The 27,239-nt window shown below is 33.8% G+C and overlaps 1 protein-coding gene across 14 annotated transcripts in view; it reads right to left on the bottom strand.

The window, feature by feature from the left end:
• Positions 1-27,239, bottom strand: part of LOC111045382 (high affinity cAMP-specific 3',5'-cyclic phosphodiesterase 7A) — a 319,448-nt gene that overhangs the window by 6,271 nt on the left and 285,938 nt on the right. For 13 of the 14 annotated variants that reach the window (XM_039430779.1, XM_039430781.1, XM_039430776.1 and 10 more), the window contains 7 exons: positions 25,995-26,235; positions 24,327-24,514; positions 14,217-14,440; positions 11,764-12,298; positions 10,387-10,513; positions 4,659-4,787; positions 36-239 (listed from right to left, as the gene is read on the bottom strand). In XM_039430779.1, the coding sequence (XP_039286713.1) occupies positions 36-239; positions 4,659-4,787; positions 10,387-10,513; positions 11,764-12,298; positions 14,217-14,440; positions 24,327-24,514; positions 25,995-26,235 (1,648 nt within the window). Of the gene's footprint in view, positions 1-35; positions 290-4,658; positions 4,788-10,386; positions 10,514-11,763; positions 12,299-14,216; positions 14,441-24,326; positions 24,515-25,994; positions 26,236-27,239 lie in introns of those variants that run through there. The other variant, XM_039430786.1, reaches the window with a different exon arrangement.

Here is a 27,239-nt window from a genome sequence, read left to right as displayed (position 1 = left end):
GAATTAATATAAACTATTTGATGAAAATGTGTGACCTGCAATGGCATCGACGGGAAGCGAGCCTCTGCGTGTCATCTGGTCAGGTGGCCAAACGGCAAACGTCTCCGGTCCACCAGAGCTGCGTCGCTTAAGCACCTTCTTGCCGCCCCCTCTCACCACCGCAGACCGACTCTTGCCGCCTCCGCTGCCTCCGCAACCGCCCCCGCCCCCGTTCTCACTATCCACGCCTGGAGCCAGTCCTTGTCGACCAACACAACAAATCAGTCACCAGCCAACATCCAGCAATTCACTACCCAATACACAAATTGCACCAACTTAACTACACACTTATTATATTCATCCACTTATCAGGTCAAAAACATGATAATTGGTACTAGTACCAAAATATTTTATTTAAATACTGTAATAAAATCGACTAATTCATAGTCCAGTGAAAACATATATACTCGATGCAAGATTGGAAATTGCAGTTAACCAATTGCTGGAATATTATTAGGCCTACTGTATAATAATTATTTCAAATCTCCAACGAAAGCTATATAAATGGAACATGGCACTTTTGCTATTTAGCTCTTCTGTCAGTATTTGCAGTAGCAGCAGTCCTTAGTTCTATTTATATAGCTTTCAATGGATATTTGAAATATTCATTATACAGTAACATACCGTATACTCTTCGAATACAAAATATTTAGATACCTTTCAATTACACGTCAGCGAAAGTAAAACTTGTGTGACGACGTGGATCAGCAAAATAATTATTTAAAGCATTTCTAAAATTGCTGAGCTTTTATCCCTTTGGGTGTTAATTTGACAAAATTTGTAGCTCACCTTATTTTGGTTGTAAAGTATAATCGAAGACATTTTGTCTATTATTATAAAAAAAATAAATTCGTATGATTTTGTTGGTGGGGAGTCCCTTGCTGGAAGGTCCCACCGCCTGAATACATAATTTAAGCCGTCAATGGGCCTTACGACTGTGATACTTCAGCCGGGACCGACAATATAACGTGCCCATCCTATAACAAAAGGGAGTGATCTGGTTAAAAAACTTTTGGTAATGAGAGGATTTGAACCCGGGATCTCTATGCTGCTATGCAAGCACTCTATCCAATAGACCACGGATCACTCTATTGTTATAGTTATCTTATGATTGTGCAATATTTTAATGTCTTGAGAATTGGCAGTTATAATTCAATTTTATCTTAATAGCGAGCAAAAATAATGGTTGACTTGAATTTTTACTTTCCTTGCCCTATTACCATAGGTAAGGAAAGTATTGCTTTCCGAAAAAAATTAAGGTACCTCAATTTCTAGATTTCTATACGTTTCAAGGTCTCCTGAGTCCAAAAAAGTGGGTTTTGGGTATTGGTCTATATATATATATATATTATATATATATATATATAATATATATATATATATATATATGTGTGTGTGTGTGTGTGTGTGTGTGTGTGTGTGTGTGTGTGTGTGTGTGTGTGTGTGTGTGTGTGTGTGTGTATGAGTGTATGTGCGTCTGTGTACACGATATATCATCCCCCAATCAACGGAATGACTTGAAATTTGGAACTTGAGGTCCTTACACTATAAGGATCCGACACTAACAATTTCGATAAAATGCGATTCAAGATGGCGGCTAAAATGGCAAAAATGTTGTCAAAAACAGGGTTTTTCGTGATTTTCTAAGAAATCCAACGATTTTGATTGGAGTTATACCTGAAATAGTCATCGATAAGCTCTATCAACTGCCACGAGTCCTATATCTGTGAAAATTTCAGGAGCTCCGCCCCATCTATGCAAAGTTTGAATTTAGATTCTCAATTATCAGGCTTCAGATACAATTTAAACAGAAAATTTCGAGTGGAAAAGATTCAGCATGAGAATTTTTACAACTGATGTTCAGTAACATTTTCACCTAAAATTAAAAATAAGCTTGAAATTTGAAAAAATATGATTATTCAATTGCAAACTGTTGGCAACTGTTGATTCTATTAAATCATTCACTATCAAGAGATAGCACACCTCGTGTGTCTTCAGCGTTATTGCCCTGTCACCAGCTGGCTCAAATCTTTGAATAGTAGACATGAGATGCGCGGGAACAGTAGCGTCAGGTGATCAATTCTCATAACGGCAAGGAAAGTTATGTGAGTGCGCAACACCAGATTTTTCTTTTCATGGTTGGCTCATTTGACGATTGTTAATTGACTGTCAAACAACCTAGATAGAATATAGCCTTGATACAAATCTGCTAGGGGTTACTTGGCAATATTATTCAAAGACAAGATAATTTATTTGTTTAAGACACCTACATTTCAAAATGAAACAGTATTACAACATCAGTTTGCAAAGAGATACCTTGAAAGTAAAAAATGAATACTCACATTTCTTTAAATTGACAATATTTCATCCATCTAAAAAATAGATTAGGTATTGATATACCCATTTATGGATTATATGACAAGCCAGTTGACTGGAGCAGTGCAAAAAGAAAGGTACTTTTGAGCACAAATTACACTGCGTAGCACACATCGAGCTTCACATCCTAATAAAATATACCTTCAATGAAGTACGATATCATGCCGCAATGCTACTCTTGGAAATCAGGAGGCAGTTCATGAATTTGACTATTATGTAGGGGAGATACACAATAATGAACTTGTAAAGAAACAAATCTATTGATTTAAATGAATTTATTAAATCAAAACCTGTGGTCACAATAGAGTTATTTTTTCATTAATAGTATCACAACAAACAAAATCTGGTCAACACACTGTACATTGGAAATAATATTACACAACAAAATACTTATAATAATTTTATAAATATACTAACAGTAGAGTAGCTCGATATATTGAATAACATGTTACAGCTAATTAGGGTGGGAATAAGATTACTATTAACTAAGATTCTTAGTCACAATGTGGATATGAGTATTCTATCAATATTTAAATCGCAGACATCTAGGTTGGATTTGGAAAATAGGAAGATTGAATCTTCAAAGCCTACTGTGTTGAAAAAACTAACATTTATTTGATGCGCTGGCAGCAATGGAAAATTAAATAGGCCTACATCATAATATAATATGACACATCACTTGCATGACGTATGAGTGGCAGAATAGGTATTCCGTCGTCTCTTGATTGATTCCACAAAAAAGACTAAACTCATCGAATCAACAGAAAATTGATGCATGAATAATTTAAGAGTAGAACTTCGACAAAATGCTTCCAAAAATTAGAATTCTCTCTTATGCTTTATTGTGATACAGTGCTACTTTAAAAATTTAAAAGTAGATTTAAGAAGTGTAAGAGTAAAATTTAATTACAGATGGTAAAGCAGGCAGATAAGAATGGAGCAAACAAATTATTTTATTGAAATTGTCAAAACGAATTTATTAGAGCCATAAAGCGTAAAATTTAGTTAGCATAAGCAAATTATGAACTTTCCATTCCAAATATATGGGGAGATTAAGTTGATGGTATACAAGCACTTATATGAAGCAAATTGTGACTTTTGATTTCAATACCTGTGAAGTAAAAATGTAGAAATATCATGACATTGTGATAAGCATGCTGATTAATACTGGCGAGTGAGATGCATTCTGATTGAAATACCCTGTTATTATTCGAATGAAAGCCCACAGCAAGAGCAACACACTTGCTCCTTACAACAATCGCTCTAAGAGCGAATGCAATTTTAGCATGGAAAACTCTTTTTATCTCAAGCATAACAGATAACATTATTTTGTACAAGCCATCCTTGAGTACTTTTTCCAATTTTTGACTTGCTTTCGAAAATCCTCTCAATTTTTTTAGTAAAAAATTTGAAACATTCATATTTCATGTTGATAAAAATATATCTCTATGCAACGTACTTTTCATATTCTTTGTTGTCATATATATGCCTATTCTTCATTTTCACTTTTGAATCTTCAACTGGAATTATTTTTCAATATGAAAAGTTGAAAAAACAACTTAATATTTCAAACTTACAGAGCATTTAAATAATCAGTAATCTGAGATCTTGAACCACAATTATTTTAGGTACCCCTGAAATGCTCAAGTCCATGGAAGCATCTCGAAAATACAAAACTAAAAAATACTGTTTTTTTCAATACATCAATTGCCTGAAATTTACACATCCATGAAATGAGTTGATTGTTATTTCTGGAACTTTTGAAACTAGAAAACAACACAACAATAATAAGATCTTAGAATTGGATGAGTTAAGAAATCAATTCAAATTTCAAATATTTGTTTCCAACAAGACTAATCCCAACTACCTGTAAGATTGAAGCTCGAAAATTCACAAACCATGATATGGCGTTAATGTTTCTATTGATAAAACTATTGAAGCCTAAAAAAAGGAGGGCTTTCAATTTATGTAATTCGTGTTGAAAATAATGTAACATTACTATTGATGGCCCATCACGAGCTGAGCTCTAGCTGACAATTTGAAGAGGAGAGAATTATCTACTAGGCATACGCAGATCACATTATTCTAGTGTTGAAACCAGGTTTACAACATGTGTGTCAGCAAACTGTGAAATTGAACCATAGCGATTTGAGTTGAGAGCTGAGTGCTGAGAGGTGAGCTCGTGGTGGACCATGCTTAGCGCTAGAGAAGGATGAAAGCTGCGGCTGTGTGGCGTATCCTACCTGCAGGATGCAAAGAGGATGGGTTGTTGTGAGAGTGCATGTGGCGAGCAAGGTCATACGGGAGAGACGACCGGCGAGGCATGCTCAGGCAGGATGAATTCTCTTTCAACCCAAGAGGTTTCAACACACCTGCATCAACAAGCACACCAAGCAAATTTCAGTGATAACAACTAGAAGCCAACAAACCAATGTAGCCATCAACCAAACACAACTCACTTCAATAAGCTAAAAACGTTAGAAGAAATTAATTGGAAGAAAATTTTGGAGATAAAATGTTTTAGTAAAAATTATGAGATGATCAAATTATTTGATTTACTTTGATATCTTTGAGCTAAAGTGGGAATGGGGAAGAAGACCTTGAATCGAATTGGTTTAGTAGAAAACTTTCAAGAACAAATGTTGTAATGGAATACGTGGATGTTCAATTTATTTAATATGCTATGATTAATCTTCTAGCTAAAATGAGGATGAAGAAAAACATCTTGAATCGAATTGCTTCAATATCCAAGAAAAATGTATTTCTCGTTCATTGTTCAACTTTCAACTTGAATGAGAGGAAATCTTAAATACAATTGTTTCAAAAATGTTGTTTTCTTCTCAATTAGAAGTTAGTGAGATGGAATTGAATATAGAATGGTATTAGTATTAATAGTGATTTCGTGATTTCACTGTGTTGAAATTATTGTCCAATCGAGTTGAACTAAGATATAAAATAAATTAAGAGAATTATATATTATTTCATAATAATTCCATTGGAATAGGGTAGCCTCTAATGGAAGAGCTGTACTATGAAACTGAGACTGTGATGTTTGAATCAACTTCAATATTGAATTCACGATGCAAAAGTGTAGCTGAATTGAGTTTAGGCTAATTAAGATTTAGAATGGAAAATGAATTAAAATTAATAAGGTAAGTTTGATCGATTGATTATAACTCTGAAACAATATATTTGTAGAGATGTGTTTACTCTGTGATCTACTAATCAACTAAAGCTGAAGAAAATTCATTTTGGAATATCATTATTTCCAGTGTAAGCCAATGAAAAGCAAGGCGATAACAAATCGAATTGAATTCTTATCATTATTTGAGAAGAAGAGGGTGATTGATCCGATGAACATACATTGAAGGTTTTTCAGTATATTTTTCATGGAGGAAAATGTTTATCTGCTGTTAGACGAATGTTGGAATCTCTGATGAATATTAATGGAAATAATGGATAAACAGTGTTATGATCCAGAACAGTGGGAGTGTAGGGGTGTAGGGGTACGTACTAATTAACAAGAGTAAGAAATATAATGATACAAAAAATATATTATAAAAAAGTGTACGATGTTAAAGTTGATTTAAGTGTAGAGCTGGTGTTATACCCTATTAATAGAAAAATGTAAATTAGCATGCAGTTAGTTAATAATCAATGGAGATAAGCTAGTATTCGTGAATTATTGTGCATTAGATTTCAAATTACATTATATTGATGATAAAATTGGAAAATATACCTAGTTTTAAAAGGTAGTTTTAAGAAGAACAATAGTAGGAAATAATTCAAAGTATTAAGATTTCTATAGTAACAATATAAGCAAGCCGAAATTCAGAGGATAATGTAAATAATATCAATTTGGAATAAAAAAGTATCATTCCTCAAAAATTTAAAATTACAAAACGATCTATTCAAAATTACTGTAAAATTGAAATTATAAGCATTATTACTAAAAACAAAATAAAAAATCAATTAGATATTAGTTAATAGCGTTCTATGAAGTATATGTTAATATAATAATTCAATGATAATTAATTCTGAAATCTATCCTTTGTTAAGAACGAATAGAATATAATTTCACACAAAATTAGTAAACAATTTCTTTAATTGATAGGGTTTCCTTAATTCATAAAATATAAATGTATCCAACCTAAATATCTGAGATATCTACATCAGTTTATCATAAGTTATAAAATTCCAATGTCATTATTAATAAATATTAATGAGAAATATTTATTTAATCTATAACACATTCATCAGGGAAACACAAATTTGTACATTGGATACTTATAATCTAAAACTAATACGTCCATTGTTTCAATATTTTAATTTTTTGGGAAATTCAATTACTCTTCATCATAGAGCACATGAAGGTTTCAAGAAAATCATTTTTCTCAATATTAGTCTATAGCTGAATAGAGAATCATTATTGAATGGTCATAAGCTTAGTACTTTCTTGGAAACTCAACAAACTATATTATTCTTACATGAAAATTAAAAGTTGAAGTAGGCCTACTTCTTTTTCAAATTTATTTTAGACTAACTCACTTAAAAATGACATTATAAGTCGAAACATGTTGTGATAAATGAAATAACGTTGAAAAAAGGACAGTTTGATTTCAATTTCTATGTAAATACAAGTAGGCCTTACTAACAAAGTAAATATATTATTCTTGTATAAAATAAATTTAATGTTAAAAGTGGAAGAATTTTAACTAAACATTTTACAAGAAGAAACAGTCGCTTATGACAATTAACGAAACATGAACGAAATTATATTTTCTCACTCTGGCAATGTTATTTTTAAAAAATGGTATTTGGCGCAAAATAAAGATACCACAGTTTTAAATTTCAATTGTGATCTTTAGAATATAAGTTATTTTTATTTTTCTATACCTTTTCATGTAGCTTGCTTTGTATCAAACTGAATTCCAAAGCTTAATCAACCCAATTATTGAAAATTTAAATATTATTATAACTCTAAATAGGAATTTGAAGAGACAATATGAATTTCATCCCTGGGAAGATTTACGCACGATAAATAGACAAAGAATTTTAATTAGATATAAGAGGCCAAAAATGTCAAATTTTCCAAACTATTGCTACATCTTGATTGTGGAGCAATTTCACATTATTTATGAATTGTCAATTTATAGTTTCAAAACATTCAATTGGAAACATGAAAACCTTATACATACAATTTGAATTTTTTGAAGTCTAAACATTGAACATTAATTTCACATTCAGATTTTTATAAAAATAGTAAGATTTCCAAGTATTAATTTTGAAAGATATGATTTTAAATTGAATTTATGAAATGCAATTGCAAATATTTTGTGTTAGAAATGTCAAATAAATGGAAGACTTGTGAAAATACTCATTTCATTTAATTTTTACAATAAAATCTATTACTTTCAGTTATGATCGAATTCATGGAATAGAGTTAATTCAATGTAAGCTTCCAAAAAATCTAAGATGGTTATTGATGAGAGTACAATATGTTACCCAGCTTTGGTCCATTAATTGAACTGAGTTAATTTTTTTATTCTTTGAACCAATCCGTATTGTATGATTATACTATCTGATTATATCAGGCTAGTATTTATTTAAAGTATGGCAGTAGATCATTGATTCATTATGGGATGTGGGCATTGAACAAAATATATGCTTTTTAAGAATAGCATACCTATTGTTTTGAATATTATGATATTCAATAATAACTTTACAAAACAATTATCACCAATGTATTATGATTGATGGATCTAGGTGATTTTTTCAGACATATGATTCCATAGTATTATAATTTAAGCAATAATGGGATGATTGATAGAATCATGGAAAAGTAATATTTTTATTAGATTGGATAGTATTTAAATTGTTTTAACAATTTTACAATATTTATTGATCAACACCAATGGGCCATATATTTTAATAGACATGGGACAGGGATTCTAATGCTATAATATATTAATTATTCTTTGAATCCTGATTATTAATTTCGATAAACTGACAATTTCAAATTTGAAAATACTAACAACTTTTATTGATGAACATCTTGTAACATTTATTAATCATCAATAACTATAATATATTTTGCTCAATCAATTGGAAAAATACAATTTGATCAAAACTATTATGACCCTGATCAACAGAGCATAAATTTTGAGAAAATAAATAAGTTTTTCTAAATTCTCAAATGCCAGCATTTGAAATCACAGTACAGTTAATTATTGTTATAAATTGTATTTGTTGACTGACGAATCCACTTCAAAATTATCTTTGAAATTCCTAAAAGATAGGAGGTATAGTGCAATCTAGGTGAAAAATTTATTCATAGAGATACTGGAAATTCACTATCGATTTTGATGTTAAGATAGGTGTGTTTGATTGATTTGTGTGTTTATTTTCAGGAATAGTTTTCTAATAGAGATTGTGATATGCTCATACTGCAGAAAAACCTAGGAGGGACCAGACGATCTGTCTTCATTCCTTAGCGCTAGCCAATCATTTTGGTAACAAACTAATCAGTCTTTCAGCTAAGATTTATCTTTTACAAGATAAATGGAAAAAATAATTTAAAAATTACTTTTTATAATACGTTTAATAAGAAATTTGCTTGAAATGTTAGTGTGACAATTTCTACAAAAGGGAACTCCTCATCCAACAAGCAATGAGCATTTCGAGATCGATGTTGGTAGTGCCTTGAAATAATTCATGAAATTGATAGATTTGCCAAGAATAAAGATTATTTCTGAGAGCTGGAAACTAATTATTATACTTGGAAGTAGAGATTTAATAGATTTTCAAATCTCGTTCGAAATGGAAAGTTGGAATGGAAATGTGATTAGCCAATTACATTCTCATTAGAAAGATGGAAACACGATTTTTTTTTGTAGATTATTCTAGTATTATAGAGAATAAAGAAAAAAGTTGATATTGTTAAAAAACACTTCTTGTAATCTTAGTGTTTACTTAGTTGGGTTACTCCTTTAAAAGTGAAATATTTCAAGGAATTTTCAAAATAGGCTTTCAACAGTAATAACAAAACATTATAAGTCTATAACTCTATTGATATTATACAATAATCCAATAGAATCCGACAACACATATTGTTTTATTATTTATGCGGTTTCTAATAATAATAATGTCTACGGAACTGTATAGTGAATATAGAACTCTAGCTTTAGATAGCTGCCAACCATTCAGGTAACTGAAGAAAAAAAAGCTGTTTTTGAGCATACATAAATGAAAAACGTAATATTGTTAGCAAATAAACGAATTTCTTTTGAAGATTAACTAGAGATACATTATTTTCAAGGTTAATTGTTGTAAATGAGGCCCGATTTATAAGAGACTTATTGAATATGATTTAGGCCTACCATTAAACATAAAGATTTAATAGAATAGTTTAAATAGTTCTATAGTTTTAATAGGTGTATAAAAATTATTTCAAATGCCCAATGAAAGCTACGTAAATAGAACTAAGGACTTCTGCTACTACAAATATTGACCGAAGAGGTAAATAGCAGAAGGAAATATAAAGCAGTTACTTAGGGTAGGTGTGACCCTAACTGCAATTTCTAATTAAATCTTCCATATTAAACAGGTGTCCTAGAAATCGGACCTCTGAGACTAACAACCAAAGCTTGTCAGAATCTAAATCTCTAGTTAATTGTATTGTGTAGTTGTTTAGTTACTGTGCTCCCAATGGAAGACACACTCAACACTCCACTACATGATTGTGGATGGTCAAGTTTGTATTATTCGTAGGAGGTGAATTATTTCAAGACATCAAAATATTATACTTTATTTAGAGGGCTCAAACTTTGAACTTGACATCATTGTGGATGGTCGAGTTTGTGAATTATTTCAAGGCATGACAATCAGTTGGGGGGGGGGGGACTCAAACTCTAAACTCGAGCGGGGGCCTGTCTACGACCCTGAAAGGGGTGACCAGAGAGCAGCGCCTACTTGTGCGAGTGCCTAGGGCGGCTGCGTCGGCGGACCCGCGTCGCCCGGCCGTCATCTGCAGTGCTTGCAGTGCCAACTCCTCGTGTTGCCGTACCACCGGCGCCGAGCCGCGCCGTCGCGACAGACTCTGTAAAACACAACATCACAACATAAGCTCAACATTCACTCATTTCATGATGCAATTATGACGTTATCGATTAAAGTTTTTTAAAAAGGGTACTTATCAAAACATTCAATTTCAAGATTTCACAAGCTCCCCTTATTTTGTAATGCTCTGAAAAATTAAATTAATATTTACTAGCAGGTAACCCGAGCTCCGCAAGGGTCTAATTAAAAAATTGACAAACTGAAAACTTGATCTACTGAAATCATGAAGAATTTAAAATAAGCCTAAAACCATCCTCTGTAAATTGAGAATCGATATGCAAAATTTCAAGTTAATCAGCCCAGTGGTTCAGATGTGATTATGCGTCATTCGTGAATTTCCTATTCTCCCGTACGTGCATAAGCCAGTTCTTTCCTTCATTATAGTACAAATTACTTGACTTTATGAAGCAGTTCTTTCACTTTTATAATAGTAATTTCAACTTACTTTTGAAGTGTGGAGGCGTGTGTCAGGGCGCTGGGCCCCACCTCCCATATTAAGCAGGCAAGGAATAGGCCTACTTTAATATTCCTGAGTATTAAATATCAAGTATTTAGTATTAATACTCCTGAGTATAAGGTTACTCAATACTCATTGCCTGCTGAATATTGTAATGGGGCTCAGCACACTGGCACGCGTCCACACTTGAAAAGTAAGTTGAAATTACTATTTTACAAGTGAAAGAACTGCTTCATAAAATTTAGTAATTACCAAGAGTTAAAGTTAGGATGAAAACATTGGAAGAAGTTATTACTATTATTATATTATTGTAAAAATATTAAGCTTGTATTGATTTCTATTACCAATAAAATGAATTACAACATTATTACTATAGTGTTCTTTATGTTGCTTATTCATTTCTGGTTGTATTGATTCTTATTTATGAATTTATCACAGAATTTTTTATATTTGAATTTTTTGTAGTGAATTTATACTTTTATTGTTTATATATTTGTGTGAACTGTAGTTTTTGTAAATGAATGATTGATTGATTCAGGGATGTACAAAATTGTCCTTGAGATAGGTAGTTCAATTATTGTCCTGCATCTGGTTGACTTTTGTTGCAGCAATCATTTCAAAAGTGCTTTTGAAATAATAACTACCGTATCGGATTAAGATTGAATGTACAAAAAAGCGTCTCGGTTTTTGAAAGAATGCTTGCTTGCACTAGCAAATTAACACAAATTGACTACTTTGACTTGTTGTTATAACATTGTTCAATGTTTGCTTACCTGTGGTATACTGCGACGCGCCTTAGCATCGCTGAGATCCAAGTCTTTGCGCGGATCGACATTCTCCTTCTGGCCGCCATTGCGCGCCATCTTGGCCAGCTTGTGCTTGTCGGGCGGCACCATGTCCGCATCGGTGCTGTCACGCTTCACGCTCGATTTGCTGGACGACGACGACGAGTCTGCGGCGACCATCTCGCCGGTGGTGGACATGTAGCGCTGGCGGACGTACGGCTGGATCGGCGGGAACGTCTGCTGGCGGGTGAGTGGCAGACGGGATGGCGGCGCCAGACCGGTGGACGCATGCAGCACACTCTGCAGACGGGTGGCCTCCTTGGAGGTGGTGATGCTGGCGATGCTGGGCTCGGGCAGCAGGTTCTCTGCGCTGACAGGCCGCTCGTCCACGCCGCTGCCTCCACCTCCGCCCCCGTCCGATGACCGCTGGAAACCACCGCTGCTGCACGATGATCGCAGCGACGACAGCTGCTGCAGCTCCTCCTCGTCCTCCTCCAGGTGAAGGATTGGGCCAAGTGTCATCCTGAACGACAAGTCGAATGGTCAAACTTAGTAATAGATTCAATTTACACAACTAATCCCAGACGGATTACCATATATCAGCATCAGTGAAAGTGCCCGGTATAATTAGAATAATATTCACCCAAGTTCACTCAAGTTACTTCAACTATCTTCAATCATTCAATCCTATATCAATCAATCATTTAAAGGATAGACCAAGGATAAATTATTCGAAATACAATAATGAAATAGAAATGAGAAATAGGAAGATATGAAATGGAAGAGATAAGAATTTATAAATGAAAATTGAAATATTAATAGAGAGAAGATCTATAGTGATATTCACTTTCAATTTTCACAATAATTAGTAGTTGAAAATGAAACAATAATGTAATGTAAGAGCAATGCAAAGAGTTTGAAGTGAATTTCACTATAGAATACAATATGCAATTTATGAATATAAATTCATAGATTGAATTTATATTCAAGATTCAATTCAATTCAATTTATTCACAACACAAAAATACAATGAGAAAATGCAATATACAACAAAACGATAGCAGTAACAATGATATTAACAGACAATATTGAAAGACAATATTGCTAAAAAGATGTGTGCTGGAAAAAAGAGGGGGAAAATACCTCGCCAACTATGGTTTCCCATGTAATACGCAGGTAAGGTATAACTGAAAGGGAAGGGTGTGTGATAGGGAAGTGAAAGAAGGTAGTTAGATAGGCAGGGAAGGGAAGATAGGATGTGAAAGAATAATAAAGATAACGGTTACAATAATTTAAAGATTAAAAAAATAATTGCTTTTTATCCAATTAAAGATTTCCTGCTTCATTTTCTTTGTAATTTTAGCATTGTTGAGAAGATGATCCGGAATTTTATTGATTATTATAGTACTTAGATATATAAGTTGGCGTCTAATTGTTTCAATATTAGTATTATATATCAAATACTTATTTGAAGTAGGTCTCAAGCTGTAATGTCTTTTTAATGCGATATTGGTGCATGTGAAATTGGTTCTATTTTTTATTAAATATTTAATTACATTTTCAACATATAACTGTCTAAATGTCAAAACCTTGAATTCATCAAATATCAGGTCAGTCGGGAAAAATCTGGGTTTATTTAAAATAGATTTAATTATTAATTTGTGCATTATGAACAATTCTTCCACATGGGAATTATAACACCCTCCCCCCATACTGCTACGCCGTATTGCAGTACGCAATTGGTTATAATAATGATACTGGCATTTACCAGACCGAGGAGCTCATTGTAAATAGGATATAGAATGAACTACTGTCTTCTTTTTATTCTACCTTCAATAACTAACACACTTCTATAACTAAAATTACTAATTACATTTTTTATACATGTTTTAGAGAAGGATATTATGATCACCTCGACACATTATTATAGTGGGGTATCATGATTAGAACTAAGTTTAGTATTAGCAATAACAACTATGTATATGTTTTGTCAAAAAATCTGGTGTGGCGCACTCACACAACTTTCCTTGCCGTTATGAGAATTGATCACCTGACGCTAGTGTTCCCGCGCATCTCAAGTCTACTATTCAAAGATTTGAGCCAGCTAGTGACAGGGCAATAACGCTGAAGACACACGAGGTGTGCTATCTCTTGATAGTGAATGATTTAATAGAATCAACAGTTGCCAACAGTTTGCAAATGAATGATTACATTCTCTCAAATTTCAAGCTTATTTTCAATTTTCAAGCTGATTCCTCAATACTGTAAGCTAGTTGTAACTAAAACTACAGAGGCTAGCACTACAGTGTTCACTCTTACGCTGTCGAATCAAGACTGCAAATTTAAATTCAATGTATAAAAGATTGAATTATATCAATCTATTGCACTTGATTATTTTTGTTAGAATTGTGGCATGAAATGTATGATTTTATTTGAACTACCTTCTCCTGTTATCAGCGACAGGAAGACTCTCGCGCCGCAAGATGGTGCAAGGCAGCTGTATAATGGGCGGCATACGCGTGACAGTGAGTGGCATGGAGTGGCGGCGGCCCACGCGTGCATCCACTTGCAGCAAGCTGCTGTCGGGGGTGGGCATCATGTCTGAGCTCCTGTCGTCCAGCGAGCCTCTCCTCACGTCGCACTCCTCCGACACGTGCAGTGAAACCTGCCACAAACACAAACAAACATTTGGAATTGACCTTGAGAGGTTGTGAATGAAAGTCCTACATAATTTCGCTCCTGGGTTTTGGAAGATTTTGTGTTATAAATAGTCACGGATAAGTACAAATTTTGTGTTTATTTCATTATTAATTGTTTCTTGATCACGTTTTATCATTTTGTTTTAGATTTTAATTCTTAATTCTATTTTAATAAGCCAAACACCGTTTAGAGGTTAGTTTGAGGTTAGGTTTTCGAGATTTAAAAATAAACATAGATAGTTTACTTGACTAAAATTATAACCAAATTAAAATCCTATCATTTATAAATCAATTATTATTATTGCAAGTAATATAATTTCTTAGATAGGAAGATGAGCTCAAGTAGAACACCGAAGGTTAATAATAGAAATGTAAACATAGCGGGAGTACTTAAGCGTTCCCAAAACCAAAATTCAAAAACGCCAAAACCAAAAACCCCAGTTCTTCAAACTACTTTAGCCGAAAAAGTTGCTCAACTACAAAGTAGCCACACTAATTTAAAAAACCAATAAATTAGAAGTAACTCTAAAAACGTCTGAGGAAGAAAGGTTAGGGATGGTAGAAGAAATTAAATCTTTGGAACTGATTATAAAATTACAAGATGAAGACCATAAAAAAGAAATATTAAATCTAAAAAATCAATGTAGTCTAATGTCGGAGTAAATAAAGAAACTAAAATCTAAATTTGATAATACTAAATGTATGATAGAACCTCCGTCCAAATGCAAAAAAATAGAATCTAACCTAAATGATGGGAAATGCTCTGAAAATAGTCGAAATAAAACATACAGTGAGGTTTTGAAGACAGCAACCAAAAATATAGCTGAGGGAAATAAAGATAGGAAAGGGAGAGTTCTGCTACTGACGTCCAGTCATGGACGTGATTGCAGTGATCTCCTTGATAAAAGATTAAAAAATAAATTTGATGTCCAATGTTTTTTCAAGCCAAGTGCATCAATTAATGCAGTTGTGGAGTCAGCTAGGGAACAAACTAAAGACTTTGATGAAAATGACTATTTAATTGTACTGGGTGGCTCAAATAATATAAATGAACCTAACTTGAATCATCTTCCTCAAGTAACAGAAAAAATCAAGGAAATTGTGCCACTCAGCAAAAAAACAAACTTAATAATAAGTACTATTCCTAATAGGTTTGATGGGCCAGAATTAAATGAAGCAATCAATTCGACAAACAAATCAATCCATAATACAATCAACAGCCTAAAAAATAAGAATTCTAAACAACTGGGGATTTGTTTTCTAAATGAAAGGCTGAAAAGACATAACTTCACTAATCATGGGTTGCATCTAAATCGATCTGGCAAAGTAATCTTTTGTAATAGATTGGCAGAGCTGATTGAAAGCCGTTTGCAATCCTCTGGTTTAAAAACAGTCAAAAAAACAAATAACGATTTTTTAGTAAATTGGCTCAAAACAGGGAAAGGGAAATAGCTACAAATGCTAGAGATAGAGTAGCACAAGATGGTAAGGTTTTTAGTATTTATCATCAAAATATTCATTATCTTCGCAACAAAATTGACAGATTAGAAGTATTTCTTAAACAGGAGGATCCTGATATTGTTATTTTCACAGAGCATGGCTTAAAAATAAAGGAAATAAATCAAGTTAGGATTCCAGGCTATTCACTGAGATCAGAATTTTGTAGAATAGCTCATAGAAGTGGTGGTGTATGTATATTCACTAGCAATGCTAAACATACCCAAACTTATGAACTGGATTTTGTTAAGAGATTTTCTGTTGAGATGGATTTAGAGGTGACAGGACTAAGGTTAAAAATTGATGATCGATTCGAGGTAGCAGTGTTAGGTATCTATAGGTCACCAAATGGAGACTGACAAAAATTTTGTGAGCTGCTCTATACACTTTTGGAAATTACAACCGCTCGTTTCACAAATGTTATAGTAGTAGGAGATTTCAATACTGATTTTGCCAGGCAGAATAAAATGACAGAGGATATTAGAGATATTATTAATATGAATAATTTAGAAATTAAGGTCCACGAATATACAAGAGTAACTCGAACTTCACAGACAATTATTGATAATATCCTCACAAATATAGAAGGTTGTAATGTCAGGTTAGGTAGCTCAGATCTATCAGATCATAACTATCAAATTTTAGATGTTAAGTTGCAGGGCCAGAATCCAAGCAGAAAAAAAACTTTTGTGAAAGAAATTCAGCAATATGAGCTAGGAAATATAAATTGTTTGAAGCAGGAACTGCTTCAAGAAAATTGGAGTAGTGTTTATAACAGTTGTAACCTAAATTACAAATATAAGCAATTCATTGATACTCTAAGATTTCACATTAGTGTATGCTGTCCGATAAAAAAAGTCAAAGTAAAAAGTAAATTAAACAAAGTAGATGAATGGATAACTGAAGATATTCTTACTCAAAGAAATATTGTTAGGGAAGCTTATGAGGAATTTAAATTAGTGAGGGATGTTCCGAGTGAGGTCAAATACAAATGTCTAAAGAAAAACTATGCAAAAGAAGTGAGGAAAGCTAAGTGTAAGAAAACAGCTGAAATATTAACAACTAGTACCAATTTTAACTCTGCTGTTTGGGAGGTAATTAATAGAAATAGGAGAGCAGCTCAAAAAGATACAGTTACTAATGTCCCTAGGATAATCGATGAACATGGAAATTATATGGATGATAGTATAGACATTTGTAACTTTTTCAATAAATATTATCAACAGGTTGCATATAATCTCCAAAAGTCACTGAACACTAATACTTATAATACAACTACATTAAATGCTGAGCCAATTGAAAAGGTATTTAAATTTCATCCATTATCAAGAGATGAGTTGTCAAGAATAATAAAAAATTTGAATAACAAAAAACAGTAGGATTGGATGGGGTCTCAAGCAAAATTTTAAAAGAATGTGAAAATGAATTACTGGACCCTTTATTGCATCTCCTTAATACTTCACTAGAGCAGGGTATTTTCCCTGATGATCTGAAACAAGGAAAAATTTTGCCAATTTTCAAGAGCGGTGATTCTGAAAGAGTTGAAAATTATAGACCCATTAGTATTCTAAATGTAATAAGTAAAATTTTTGAAAGAGTAGTTTTAAATAGGCTATTGATGCACCTGGAAGAAATTAATTTCATATGTGATGAACAGCATGGGTTCCAGAAAGGGAAATCTACTAAGACTGCAATAGTATCCCTTGTTGAAAGACTAATAGATATAATAGATTCAGGTGAGAAGGCAGCCGCAATATTTCTTGATTTATCCAAAGCTTTTGATTGTGTGAACCATAGAATATTATTGGAAATACTAAAAACTGTAGGTGTGAATGGTATAGAACTAAAATGGTTTGAATCATATCTCATAGGTAGAAACCAGTGTGTTGAGCTTACCAAGGTGGATGGGAATGAAATAGTAAAAATTAAATCTCAAAAACTGGAGGTCCAGGCTGGAGTACCTCAAGGCTCAATTCTGGGTCCCTTACTGTTTCTGTTGTATGTGAACCAATTACCAAAAGAGTTAAAAGATCACAGAGCTCTGTTGTTTGCTGATGACACATCGCTTATCTTTAACAATTATTTATTAGATAGTCTAGAAATAAATGCTTTTACTGGAGTACAGTCAATTGTCCAATTCTTGAAGCAAAGGCAATTAACAATAAATAGTAAGAAATGTCAATTCCTACAATTCAAAAGTAAATAAATTCAGTAGAGGATAGAGAAATAAATGTGTTTGTAGAGGAAAATGAATTAGACCAAGAAGAGAAAGTAGCATTCTTGGGAATTTTATTGGACAGGAAATTAACATGGCATCCTTACATTGAGAGGATATGTAATAAGATATCATCTGGGGTATTTGTCCTGCGGCAGCTTGCTAGGCTGAATGATAAAAAACTACTGTTAACTGCTTACCATGGACTTATACTATCTCATATTAGGTATGCTATTTTAGTATGGGGTAATTCATCTCAACAAAATATGGACAGGGTGTTTAAGATTCAAAAGAAGGCACTCAGATGTATAGAGAAAGTGAATAGGTTAGACTCTTGTAGGCCTTTATTTAAAAAGCTTGGTCTATTAACTGTGCCATCTTTGTATGTATATGAAGTTGTAATGCATGTGAAAACGAGTGGTGTGATCCAGAATTCAGATGTTCATGAGTATAATACGCGAAACAGAGCAGATTATCATATAATGGGTCACAATAGTAGGTTATTTGAACAAAAACCAGATTATATTGGTAGGAAATTTTATAACAAGCTACCTCAAATTTTTTGAAGATTTTCAAAAAACAAATGAAAAAATATTTAGTTGATAAAGCTTTTTATAGTGTACAAGAATTCCTTTCAAAGTCCGGGCGCAAATGTCATTCCGTGGCCATTTTTGGGTAACAGCCGTGGAAGATGTCTCAATTTCTTAGGTGAAGCATGATAAGGATCGTGATGATGATAAGTCGAAATCACAGGCAAACACCTCGGAAACAAGATGGCCACAACATTTTTAAGGTTTTGCTATAACGCTTGTATTTCAATAACCGTTCAAGATATTCAACTGTTTTTTAACAAAAATATTTTAAAAATCTTCCTCTACAACTTTTGTTCTATAAAATTTCCCTCTAAAACGCATATTTCATTAGTTATAACCTTCAAAAGCCCAAAAAACGTTTTTTTCTATTTTTTTACATTTCTTTCCATTGTAACTTTTTTTGTGCAAGGAGTATAGATAAATTTTAAATCTATAAAATTTAAATTGTTTTTAAATCTATGAAATTTAAATCGTTTTTCCAGCTTTATAACGATTCATCTTCATGCGCTGTACGTCAACAAATGTGTTCTCCAGCACCCTCCAAAGGAACCCTGCATGATTTCTGGAGCGTTTTTTCATACGCATGAGGTAACAAGCTAGAACTATAAAATCGGTTTCAAGATGGAGACTTGTAAATCGCCTCAATTTCTTCGTTACAACAAGTCGAATAAGAATATTGATGACAGAAACAACGAAAATATTCGACATCATTTGAAAATTCAAGATGGCGGTCATTATTGACAGACATTTTTACATCGCTTGTGTAATAGAATTGGACTCAACACGAGCTTTATTCGACATTAAATATGTGTCTTAGTAACAGAGATAACAGATTATAAATATTACAGCTGTTTTATCATCACAATCTTTCCCCCTTAATATCAATCGGCACTCGTGGGGTATGGGGAGAGCTGGCGAAGTGAGACTGTCGATTCTCTGCCGTCGTTGTGGCGAACAAACGCATATTCAGGGTTACTCTCGATTAATTCAACTTTTTCAACTTGCGATTCTTGTTTTGAGTTTTTTGTCATCTTCTTCAACCATACTGGTCCAGGTGTCAATAGCCAGGTTGGTAATGGTTTTCCATTACTTGAGTTTCTTGCATGTAAAAACATCCGCTCATGTGGTGTGCAGTTGGTGCTTGTGCATAATAGAGAACGAATAGAGTTAAGGGCATCGGGGAGAACTTGTTCCCAGTGACTGTTGTTCAAACCTCTCGATTTTAGGGCTAGCATCACACTTTTCCATATAACTCCATTGTACCGTTCGACTTGCCCATTACCGGCTGGATTATAGGGCGATGTTCTGCTGCTGGCAATTCCTTTTGATAGTAGGAAATTTTTCAAAGCTGATGACATAAACGATGTTCCTCTATCGGAATGTATGTAAGACGGTACACCAAAAAGAGAGAATAGTGATGTAAGGTGTTTTATTACTGTATTAGTAGTCATGTCAGGACAGGGGAAGGCAAATGGGAATCTGGAATATTCGTCTATAAGAACTAAAATATACTTGTTCCTTGAACTTGATTGTAGTGGGCCTTTGAAATCCATATTAAGACGTTCAAATGGTCGAGTTGCTTTGATAAGGCGGCCAGTTCCTTTGGCATAGCGTGGTTTCATTTCAGAACATGTAATACATTTGGAACATACTTCTTTTACATCATCTATTGAATATGGTAAGTTCTTTGTTTTGGTCCAATGATGGAGTCGAGTAACTCCTGGATGACACAGGTCCTCATGAATTTTTATCAGTTTCTTTATATCTGTATGGCATCCAACAGTGGCACAGATAGTGTATCTGCTGGTATATTCTCTTTTCCAACTCTATAAATTATATTGAACTTATATTCTGACAATTCAAGGCGCCATCGTTGGATTTTGTCATTCTTAATCTTGCTGGTTTGTTTATTACTAAACATGAATGAAACTGATTTCTGGTCTGTGATAAGTGTAAATTCTCGTCCAAGTAAGTAATGTTGCCATTTCCTGATTGATTCCACAATGGCATAAGCTTCTTTTTCCACTGCAGAGTGCCTAGTTTCAGATGTGGAAAGAGTTCTTGAGAAAAACGCCACTGGTCTCTCATTCTGTGTTAATACTGCTCCAATAGCGTAATCTGAGGCATCAGTTTCCAAAGTGAACGGGACTTTTTCATCAATGTGCACTAGAACTGCAGATCCTATTTCTTTCTTTAATGATTCAAATATATTTCTGCATTCTTCATTCAACGGGAAGTGAGTATTATGCACAAGTGGATGGATCTTTTTTGAAAATTCTTTTATCCATTTGGAGTAGTGTGCAAGCATTCCAAGGACACGCTTCAATTCTTTCTGATTTTTTGGAGCTGGTAAGTCAAGGAGTGGTTTCAATCGATCTGGATCGGGCTTAATCATACCCTGACCAATTTCGAATCCCAGAAAGGTTAAATTCTCCATAGATATTTTACACTTTTCTTCATTAATCGTGAGGCCATATTTTTCTGTTGCTCTCCAGAAATTTTCTAAATTTTCATCATGTTCTTCTTGGGTCCTTCCGCATACAATAATATCATCTAAATAGGCATAAAATGATGTCAAATTTTCTTGTTCTATGATTTGATCAATCACTTTCTGGAAAGCAGCTACTCCATTCGTGACTCCGAACGGAATTCTTTTGAATTGATACAGTTTGTGTCCAACTTCAAATGCGGTGAAATGCCTTTCCTCAGGCAAGATTGGTATCTGGTGATAGGCAGATTTCAGGTCAATAGATGAGAATATTTTATATTGCGCTACCTTATTGACTAATTCTTCCATTAGTGGTAGTGGATAAGCATCCAAATTCGTGAATTTGTTGATGGTCTGTGAATAGTCAATCACCATACGTTTCTTTTGGTTCTCTCTTGAAGTAACAAATGCTTGAGCTCTCCAAGAAGAATGACTATTTTCTATAATATCAGCATCTTTAAGCCGTTTGACTTCATTCATCATAAACAAGTAATCCTCTTCTGAATGTCGTCTCGATTTAGTTATTATAGGCCGACAGTCCGGTTGAAGATCACGAAACAATGAGACAGGTTCTACTGTAGCTTGGGCTAGAGCACACTTTTTAATTTCATAAGTAGGCCTTCTTGCGTCATTGTCTTCATTCAGTTGTAGTGCTGCTTTAGATCCACCGAAATCAAAAGTGATGGATGAAAAGTTCTTTAGAAAATCGTGTCCCAAAATTACACTAGCGCAACATTTGTTCAATACGATCAAAGGAAAATCATTATATTCTTCGTTCTGGAAATATATTTCACTCAAAGCGCACTCAGTTGTTTTAGTGTTGCAGGCACTTGAAGCAAATGTAATCAAATTGGAATATGGCATAGTTTTCATCTTCGATTGTACTACTAGTTTCTTATCTATAAAACTTGCTGTGCTCCCAGTGTCTAATAGTGCCAATGTATCTATTCCATTAACACGTATAGGAACAAGACATTTTGAGAGGTCAGTGCTGGTATTTGCTGCTGAAATTACTGTGGCAGATACCATTTGGTTTTTTTTATCGTTTCGTGCTCTGCATACTTTTGAAAAATGGCCTATTCGATTACAAGTTAGGCATGGTTGTCCTTTTGCTGGGCATTGGCTATTATCAGTATGATTATTATAGCCACAAAATCTGCATTGAATCTTCTTTTGGTAAGAATTACGGACTAAAGTCGTTTTCTCGGTATTTTTATTCTCGTTTGCTAGGACTGTGTTAACATATTCTGAACTGGTTTCGTATTCTTTAGCAATGTTTTCAGCATTCTCTAACATTCGTGCTTGTGAGATAGCGTCTTGCAAAGTTAGCGATTTCATTTCGAAAAGATGTTGTCTGATTTTCGATGATTCTAATCCGGAGATGAAAGCGTCTCGGATATATTCACTTTTGTTATCGTCAGCCGTGACTGCTTGAAAGTTACATGGTAAACTTAGCCGTTTTAGTTTATTATAGAATTGATCAATTGATTCTCCATGGGTTTGTTTTGCTTTAGATAAGCAGTAACGTGCATGTACTACATTTTGAGGTTTTATAAAGCTTTCTTCAAGAGTTGTTATAGCTTCTTCAAATGATATACAATTGCAAATACTTTCAAAAATATTCGGTGACACATAATTGATCAAAACATTCAATTCATCCTTTTTCGGGATTGAACTGTTTTTTAAGAAGTTTAAAAATGTTACCTTCCAATGTCTCCACGTTTTCGGTGCTTCATCTGAATCTTGGTCAATCGATAAAACTGTTGGTTTCAGTATTTTTCCAAGCATTTGGTTTTGCGAATCGTTTTCTCCTTCACTGACTAAATCTTGACGTTTACTCGTTTTTCTTTTCGGACCCATTTATTTTATATTTAATGTCGAATAAATTGTAATAGAATTGGACTCAACACGAGCTTTATTCGACATTAAATATGTGTCTTAGTAACAGAGATAACAGATTATAAATATTACAGCTGTTTTATCATCACAGCTTGCTATTCAGTTATTGTGGGAGATATCGGATTGATTTTACTACCAAAGTGTTTAGAATTAGCCAATCTATAATATTCGATAGAATACTTTCATTTGGACTACTTTTTTCGTGATTAACTTAACTTTAAATACTTGAAACATACATTTTTCGGGGACAATATTTCACTTTGCACTCTGTATATGTATTTGCAGTAGACTTACACTAGTATTATTGGCACAGTGTTGTAGAATATTTCCGAAGCTTCAAAATGGCATCTGATTGAAGACTGTAAGTCCATATTATACGGCTGGAGCGTTATCGGAAAAAGAGAGAAAGTACTGTTTGCAGTGGAAAACAGGCTTTTTCCACCATATGTCAAACCTAACAATTAGAAAACCGTGTAACAGATGACTCCTTGAAGGTACAGACTTGGAAATGGTATCAACCTCTTCGTAATAATGCGTAGAAAGAGAAACATGATGGCAATCTCAAAAATGTTTGACATCATAAAAAACAAGATGACGGCAAAACATTTTCGATTTTTTCATAAAATCGTCTGTAATTCTATCCATTTTGAGATTAACGGATCAATTCAGCCATCTGGGGGCGCATGTTGATCAAGATTGACCTAAAATATGGTACTTTCAAACCACCCTCACCCACTTAGCACAGGGGTTAGGAGTGAGGACTTTTGATATCTTTACCTGCTTACTAACCTTAAAAGAGCTGCGGGGTCAAAAATTGTGTTCCAAACTTTTTCCTCTGTAATCTTTCATTGACAGGACTATAATATTATTTATATGAGAACATTGATTTATCGAAGAAGAGACTAATGCCAAAAAAATCCATAATAATCACAAAATACTTGGATTGCTAATGAATTGAGACTGCTTGTCAGGCTATGACATGATTATAGGCCTACTCCTCCAACTCTCTTTGGAGGTTATAATGACTCAATAAGTAAATAATTAAATAGATAAATGAATAAAAAAATAAATTAATGAATATAATTATGATAAGATATTGAGAAAATTAGACTTCAAAGTATTGAACAAGTACAGAATGAGAGACTTGGAGAAATACTCACTTCTTCCTCGGGTATTTCTTCAGCTTCGGAAATTTCAGTTTTGGTTTCGTCGGCGAGTTCCTGCTGCACTAGTGTCTCCCACTTGGCTTGGTTGCCCTTGAGGTGCGTCATCATGCTGTCTGAGAGCCCAGTTCCCAGGAACCTGTGCCACTCCTCAAACAGTGGCGCTACTACAAATCTATAGAAACCTGCAAACATATCAATCCAAATAATCTTCAACATATCTGCAACATAACCAATCCAAATATGTTACCTCATTTATATTGATCGGATTACGAATCCTTCACTGGAAATTATGGAGGAAGGAGATTTGGTTTGACCACATATTAGAAATTTGGTAGTTTTCATATTAATTTTTCTTACCACTATGTATCCGTGCTTCGTATTGGACTCCTTTGTTGTACTTTTATAGTAATTTTATACAATAGGAGTATTATGTAGATGTTAATATAATAATGTATTTTAAGTTTTTGTTCTTAATTTTATCATTTTTATTTTTCGTGCTAATTCAGTGAATAAAACAAGTTTGTATATGTATTCAGTTTTCAAGAACAAGGAACGCCTGACCGCTCTGCTCTGTTTGTGCCGCACCCTAATCAAGAAATCAATCATGTAGGTAGAGCAAGTCAAGTTCAAAACAATTTTTATTGGAGAAATTGAATAAAAACAATTTTAGGGATCAATACAATTTCTAGTTGTTCCTCATGACAGCTCATCACATTCATGGTGTTCTTTGTCCCACTTCCCACCCTATTGCTTACTGCTGATAGCAACCAGGTGCATTTTGAGAGAGAGAAGAATAACTGCTTGAGTGGTGAATGTCGGTAGCGGTGATCATCTTCGGTGTAGCCGAATAATGTTGAAACCGCATGCCCTGTTATTTGGGGTCCTACCTTGCCCTTAATAACAAACACCAAATATGCAGGGTGTCGCACGAAACAGACAAACACCATAGATTCTACATGAAATTTGCAACAAAAAATGTCTAGTAAAATTTTCTTATATCAACCTTAGTTTTGGAGATATATTGATATTTTTGGAAAACGTCAATAACTAGTAAACTATCAGTCAAAGTCTGATTCTAAGGATATGGCTGGAAAGAGAAAGAAATTTCCAATCAGATTCATATTATTTGTTCATTTTTTTGACGTTTATGAACTTTTTAAGAGCGTTCAAACTGTTTGAGATTTGGCTTTGATGAATGTACTTTTTAACTTTGATCGCTCATAAGAAGTTCAAAATGTCAAACAAAGGAGAAAATTACATGCATGAATCTTCTCTCTTTCCAGTCATATCCTTAGAATTAGACTTTGAGTGATAGTTCTGTAGTTATTGACGTTTTTCAAAAATATCTAAAAATCGATATATCTCGAAAACTAAGGTCGATATAAGAACATTTTACTGGACATTTTTTGTTGCAAATTTCATGTAGAATCTATGGTCTTCGGCTTTTTCATGGAACTTTTTCACTGTATATGATTATAAGTGATAAATAATAGTTATTTGTTTACCCGGAGTGAAAAATATAAACTTTCGTGGGACATATTCTGTACATTTAGTTTTTATTATTACGGGCATGGAGGACCCGAAATAACAAAGCATGCGGTTTCAACATAAGGGCTACACAAATAGGCCTGAATAAATAGAAAGTGTGAGTGGAAGATTTACCAGTCTGAATCTTTGGTACAGAAGTGGAGTGTCGGTCGCAGAGCGAGGTGACAGGCAGGTTGAGCTGGCGCTCGTAGTCCCCCTGGCGGAAGAACTCCTCGCAGACCTTGTGCGCCCACTTGCTGGACACGTCCCACGGCCGGCACGGGTTCGAGATGTCGGCGCACTTCAGCGCGATCTGCAGGATAAAGTGTCGGTCCTCTGCGCGGCTCATGTCCAGCTCGTCCTGGTCCAGGTACCTCTGTAATCCAATCAACCAAATCAAAAATTTATTATACAAGCAGATGTATCACAAAAGTAAAGTAAACGCAATAATATACAGTGTAACTTGATATTGAGGCCTCGGCCATAGCGACAACACGGATATAACGTCATTTATTTATAGATCCCGCCAAACTATGAGTATTTACATTGTGAAAAACTCAGATTTATCGACAGTAAATCATAAAACCTCTCATATAACGTCAAGAAAATTGGGCCGCTCAATCAGCTCAACATCTTCTAAACACGACAGTGGATTTTTTCTGAGAGGGCTGTTCAGAAGAAAATTACAGACTTCTTTGTGCATTTTTTAAAAATTTTCCTCGGTTTAAAATTAATATTTTGAAACCTCTTTCTAATGTTACTTCTCTAGTGTCACTCTGATATAGGGATATAGCGTCATTGGAAGTGTAGTCCCTTGAATGACGTTATAACCACGTTCCACTCTAGTGAATACATCTATAGATAATCATGAAATATAAAATTTAGGAAGAGAGCCAGCTTTGGAATAGACCTTTTATTTCTCAAAGTAATTGTGACGATTTCTTTTAAAGTGAGAATTAAGTTGATAAAAAACTTAAAATAAAAAATATAAATGCAATTCATTCACAGTAAATAATATTATATTTTACACTGTGGATAAAATATTAATCAATTCCCACTTGCTTCATATTTTATTAAGGAGCGAAATAGCATAAAAATAGATAATTAAACAATAGATTTTCTTCGAATAACATCTTTAAATTTTTGAAAGTGTACTTCCAAGACTTCCAACTATGACGAATCCCTTTCAAATAAAATCAATTGAGACAATGATTTTTTACGAACTAAAATAACATAACTAATAGAGATTTCAGTTGAAAAACTATTGATTCTACAAACCACATATCCCTTGTTGATATTAGTCATTCATATTGGGTAAACGAGACCCAATAATTCATTATTGGTTCTATTAACTAACGAACTAGCAACTACATTGAAATA

The sequence above is a fragment of the Nilaparvata lugens genome, chromosome 6 (genome assembly GCF_014356525.2).
Source record: "Nilaparvata lugens isolate BPH chromosome 6, ASM1435652v1, whole genome shotgun sequence".
In the NCBI taxonomy this organism is placed as follows: domain Eukaryota; kingdom Metazoa; phylum Arthropoda; class Insecta; order Hemiptera; family Delphacidae; genus Nilaparvata; species Nilaparvata lugens.
This window is presented reverse-complemented; position numbering and strand designations above follow the sequence as displayed.